At 46.6% G+C, this 5,620-nt stretch overlaps 1 protein-coding gene across 1 annotated transcript in view; it reads left to right on the top strand.

Moving 5' to 3' along the window:
• Positions 1-2,369, top strand: part of LOC105004612 (olfactory receptor 12-like) — a 3,594-nt gene extending 1,225 nt beyond the window's left edge. Inside the window, exons 2-3 of the mRNA XM_010862270.1 lie at positions 385-537; positions 1,808-2,369. Of these exons, the coding sequence (XP_010860572.1) occupies positions 385-537; positions 1,808-2,369 (715 nt within the window). The remainder of the gene's footprint in view (positions 1-384; positions 538-1,807) is intronic.
• The last annotated feature ends 3,251 nt before the right edge of the window (positions 2,370-5,620 follow it).

The raw sequence follows: 5,620 nt of genomic DNA, 5'->3' as shown, positions 1-5,620 counted from the left end.
CCGAAACTTGGTCTCCCCATGTCGTCTTTCTCTCACCTTCTGGCTGAATTCCCATCTGGGGCGGGGAGGCTCGTCAAGCCTACTAATTTTGCCTGGGCTTCTAAGTTCTGACTGGGGAGGCCTTAGTGTCTCCTCTCCTTCGGGAGAACGGGAGGATGCCTGCGGCCTACGTAGGTGACGCAAATTCCTTATTTTGGAGTTTTATTAGCTTTCCACGTAAACCAAGTTATTCAGCCTCTTTTCTCCACTAAATTTTCTCACTGAGCTATCCTTATTTAACTACTCTTTATATCCTTAATTAACGTTTAATTAAGCAATTGTTTCCTGATCCTCGCCGATGCCGTCCCTGCTCCGATTTCCCTGGATCCACTGGGGCTGGACCTTGGCACTCACTGACCTCCTTTCCTCTTCCAAGGTCATCACCTTAGGGGGATGTGTCACCCAGTTCATCTTCATCTCCCTGCTCCTCACCACTGAGGGATTCCTCTTGGCTGTGATGGCCTATGACCGCTTCATGGCCATCTGCAGCCCCCTACTGCCGGGAGCCAGTGTGAGGAACTCCGCCCATGGCAAAGGTCATGAGGAAGGAGGCTGGGCATACACAAAGGTGGGATCAAGTCTCAGGAGTCCCCCTGGAAATTCTCGAGCATCTACTCCCAAAACCAGAGTCTGCCTACTTTACTGCTTTGTGCTCTCACCTACACCTCTGACTTTACGGGATGCTGTCGCCCAACACCTCTCTCTGAAAAAGAGTTAACTTACAGCTCCAGTTAATAATAATTCCTGGGCGTGACAGGAGTGTTTTAACCTACAAACTCCTCTGAAGTTTCTCTAGCCTGCCTGACAGGCTTGTCCGGCCACACGTGATTGTTTTAAACCTTCTAAAAACAGGTTCTTTAGAGAAGTTAGAAAACTTAGTATAAGTATAGTGGGCTGATTAGAAATTGTGTTGGTGAAGGGTTTTTCATTTGTTGAGCCAATGTTTACTGCTAAAGTCTCCACATCCCCTACCCTTATACACATTAATGAATATTCAGAAGAAATAAGTATTAACCTTCGATATTAATCACGTTAGACCTTAGGCTAAGCAAATTCTTTCCTTAATTAAAACCCACTACACCCTCACCCTATAGGAATGTAACTTTATCTGGTACCTTCGGAAGGTGGCGTCTGTTTTAAGAATAATCACCCCTGGAGAAATAAGTGTTCTGGTTGACTGACCGCTGTCACAAGGAGAGGGTCATAAATTGTCAGCAGGCCCCCTGGCCAGAAGATGATGTAACACCCCTAAGACCTCTGTATACATCTGTTTGAAGCACCTGACTTTAATAAAAGTCAGGACTGCTGACCCCGCGTGACTTCTGTATAACATCTCAGTGTATAAAAATAGACCCTGAAGAAATAAAAAATGGGATCAGTTCCTCGAAATACTGGTCTCCTCATGCCGTTCTTTCTCTCATTTTCTGGCTGAATTCCATCTGGGGCGTGGAGGCTCGTCAAGCCTACTAATTATGCCTGGGCTTCTAAGATCTGACCGGAAAGGCCTTAGTGTCTCCTCTCCTTCGGGAGAACAGGAGGATGCCTGCGGCCTACGTAGGTGATGTAAATTCCTTGCCTTGGAATTTTACTAGCTTTCCACGTAAACCAAATTATTCAGCCTCTTTTCTCTGCTGAATTTTCCTGCTGAGCTATCCTCACTTAACCACTCTATAAGCCTCTAGTAAATATTTAATCTAGCAATTGTTTCCTGATCGCTGATGCCATCTCACCTTTGAATTTCCCTGGATCCACCAGGGCTGGACCCCAGCACCCTACGCTACCCCATCACCATGTGCCCCTCGGTCTGTGCCCGCCTGATGCTGGGTTGCTACTGCGGGGGCTGCCTCAACTCCATCCTGCAGACCATCCTGCACTCCATCACATTCAGCCTCCCGTTCTGCAGCTCCAACCACATTGACCACTTCCTCTATGATGTCCCTCCCTTGCTCAAACTTGCCTGTGCTGACACTACCATCAATGAGCTGGTCTTGTTTAGCATTTGTGGCCTCATCATCGTGGGCACCACACTCGTGGTCCTCACCTCCTATGGCTACATCACACTGACCATCCTGAGGATGCGCTCAGGAGGAGGGAGACACAAGCTCCTCTCCACCTGCGGCTCCCACCTGACAGCCGTGTCCCTCTTTTATGGGACTGTCTTTGTCATGTATGCCCAGCCGGGAGCTGTGCAGTCCATGGAGCAGGGCAAGGTGGTCTCTGTCTTCTACACCTTGGTCGTCCTGATGCTCAACCCCCTCATCTACAGTCTGAGAAACAAGGAGGTCAAGGATGGCCTGAGGAGACTGGGGCAGAAACACACAGCCACGTGAAGGAGAGTGACCAGAGAGACTGGTTGTTCTGAGACAGGGCAAGAGGGCTCTGGGAGAGGTACAGGCTTTGGTTTGAGGAATTCATTCCTCATTCACCCAACTCATTTCTTTCATCCAAACTTTCATTGAACCCTTCATAGGAGCACTTCATGGAGCATACATTGCAAGGATGAGATGCAATAAAGAACCAAGCTGTTTTGCCAGCAGAAAAGTAACAGTGCAAGGATGGAGCAAGGTCATAATCTTGAACTCTGGATAACACAGTGGGCAGCATCATGAACAGAGAATCTCTAAACAGCCTGTATGTCCCAAGTTCAATATCCTCCAGTGAAAATACATAGACTAGACAGATTTTGAGGCTTCTCCCTTCAAGTTGTTGCTGAACCTAATGTAAGTAAGTGTTCAGCTGTCTCCCCTGGACCACCTAGCAGGGGGGCCTTAGGACACTCAGCCTTGGTGATAGCCTGGGCATTCCCACAGCCAATTAGGGGAGTTAGGAAGACCGTGCTTCCCCTCAGTCCTGCAGCGGGGCTGTTCCTCCTCTTCACCCTTCTGTTCACTGAAGCCACCACCCAACAAGGCAGCAGGGAGCACCTGCGCTCCTGCTTCAGACACTCCTAGTGCTCCCTGTCCTGGGTTTCTCCCCTCAGACAGCAGCTGGGAGCCGCAGGGAGCCAAAGTGAATGCCTGACACCCAAAGTTCACCATTCAACCTGACAGGTGACACTGTCCTGACTACTTGTGACCCTAAGAAATTGGGACCTTGTCAGCACAGACATCTCTGAGTAAGGATGGAGGTCCTGGTGGCGGAAGCAGAGAGCAGATGGTAAAGAAAGAAGGTGCCCTTTCTTGGTGGCAAGCACAGTTCTCTGCTCTCTGTCCCACACTCTCTGGGAGCCTGGCTCCTCAGGCTTAACCTGCCCACTCAGACCTCCATCCTCATTCTCTGTGGACCCAACACACAGCCTGGATGCAGAGCCCAGCAGCCTCCTTAACTGGTCTCCCTTTGGTAGAATCATCGACTCCCATGGTCACTCCCAGGAAGTTGTCCTCTGGAAGAAGGGTGGTCTGTACCCTGTAGGGGCAGGGGGACATGTCCTGTGTCTCTGATCACAGACTCAATCTTCTTGCTTCTTTGCTCAGGAGACATGAGGAGGGGCTAATAGCCCAGTAAGATGATTGCTGCTCACAATTGTCAACTGAAACACACTCCAAGGTCTTTGCTCACTTGTTCCTGTTCCTTCTCATTTCTGGACTTTCTGTAAAATTATTTCTATCTCTGCCAGTTTACTGTATTCACTTGATGTAACACCTGTTTCTTTGAGGAGTTCTCCAGTTTTCAGCTATTAGGGACACTCCTTTTCTTCTCAAGCTGTAAGAATGTTGTTTCCCACGCTCCCTTCTTCCTCTCTTTTTCTCTACTCTGTTTCCTCCTGACCTCTTCCTCCTTTCTCTGCTTTTCCTTCTTTCTTTCATTCCTTTCCCCTTCCCTCCACAACCACCTCTCTTTCCCTCTACTTACCCCTCCTTCCTTTCTCCCACTTTCCCCACTCCCGGCTCACTCTTCCTCTATCCCTTGTATTTTCTCATTGTATTTTTAGTCATTGATCCACCTGCAATGCAGGAGACCTGGGTTTGATCCCTGGGTTGGAAAGATTCCCTGGAGAAAGGAAAGGTTGCCGATTCCAGTATTCTGGCCTGGAGAACTCCATGGCCTGTATAGTCCATGGAGTCACAGAGAGTCAGAAACGACTGAGAGACTTTCACTTTCACATGTCTTTTCACAAGACAAAACTTCGGTTGTCTACTATTTCAATTTACATTTCTAAAGGAAATGGAAAAACACAGTCTTTGTTTTCCTATACAAGTGGAGATTTATCATCATTGTTTCATACCTAATGGTATTAAAGAAATCAGGTGTTCTTAGTAGAAAAACGTTAATTATGACTTTGGAATAAGTTGTGAAAGCTAATCCAATACTGCATGGAGTAGAAATTCTCCAAAAGTCTGGAGGAAAATTATTTTAAGACCCTACAGATTATCTTTATGTCTGTGTTAACCTACATATCAGACTATAGCGAAGATAGCTGCATAATGCTAAAAGTTGTTTGCCGGCAAGTTTGGAAAAGTCCTCAGTGGCCACAGGACGGGAAAAGTTCAGTTTTCACTCCATCCCAAAGAAAGGCAATGCCAAAGAATGCTCAAACTACTGCACAATTGCACTCATCTCATGTGCTAGTAAAGTAATGCTCAAAATTCTCCAAGCCAGGCTCCAGCAATACGTGAACCATGAACTTCCAGATGTTCAAGCTGGTTTTAGAAAAGGCAGAGGAACCAGAGATCAAATTGCCAACATCCGCTGGATCATCAAGAAAGCAAGAGAGTTCCAGAAAAACATCTATTTCTGCTTGATTGACTATGCCACAGCCTTTGACTGTGTGGATCACAATAAACTGTGGAAAATTCTGAAAGAGATGGGCAAACCAGACCACCTGACCTGCCTCTTGAGAAACCTATATTCAGGTCAGGAAGCAACAGTTAGAACTGGACTTGAAACAACAGATTGGTTCCAAATAGGAAAAGGAGTACATCAAGGCTGTATATTGTCACCCTGCTTATTTAACTTAATGGCAAAGTACATTATGAGAAATGCTGGGCTGGAAGAAGCCCAAACAGGAATCAAGATTGCCAGGAGAAATACCAACAAACTCAGATATGCAGATGACACCACCCTTATGGCAGAAAGTGAAGAGGAACTAAAAGCCTCTTGATGAAAGTGAAAGTGGAGAGTGAAAAAGTTGGCTTAAAGCTCAACATTCAGAAAACAAAGATCATGGCATCTGGTCCCATCACTTCATGGGAAATAGACGGGGAAACAGTGGAAACAGTGTCAGACTTTATTTTGGGGGGCTCCAAAATCACTGCAGATGGTGATTGCAGCCATGAAATTAGAAGATGCTTACTCCTTGGAAGGAAAGTTATGACCAACCTAGATAGCATATTGAAAAGCAGAGACATTACTTTGCTAACAAAGGTCTGTGTAGTCAAGGCTATGGTTTTTCTAGTAGTCATGTATGGATGTGAGATTTGGACTGTGATGAAAGCTGAGCACCATAGAATTGATGCTTTTGAACTGTGGTGTTGGAGAAGACTCTTGAGAGTCCCTTGGACAGAAAGGAGATCCAACCAGTCCATTCTAAAGGAGATCAGTCCTTGGTGTTCATTGGAAGGACTGATGCTAAATCTGAAAC

The sequence above is a fragment of the Bison bison genome, unplaced genomic scaffold (assembly GCF_000754665.1).
Source record: "Bison bison bison isolate TAMUID 2011002044 unplaced genomic scaffold, Bison_UMD1.0 scf7180017858052, whole genome shotgun sequence".
Taxonomy (NCBI): Eukaryota; Metazoa; Chordata; class Mammalia; order Artiodactyla; family Bovidae; genus Bison; species Bison bison.
Note: the sequence above shows the minus strand (reverse complement) of the source record. Positions and strands in the feature narration are given on the sequence as shown.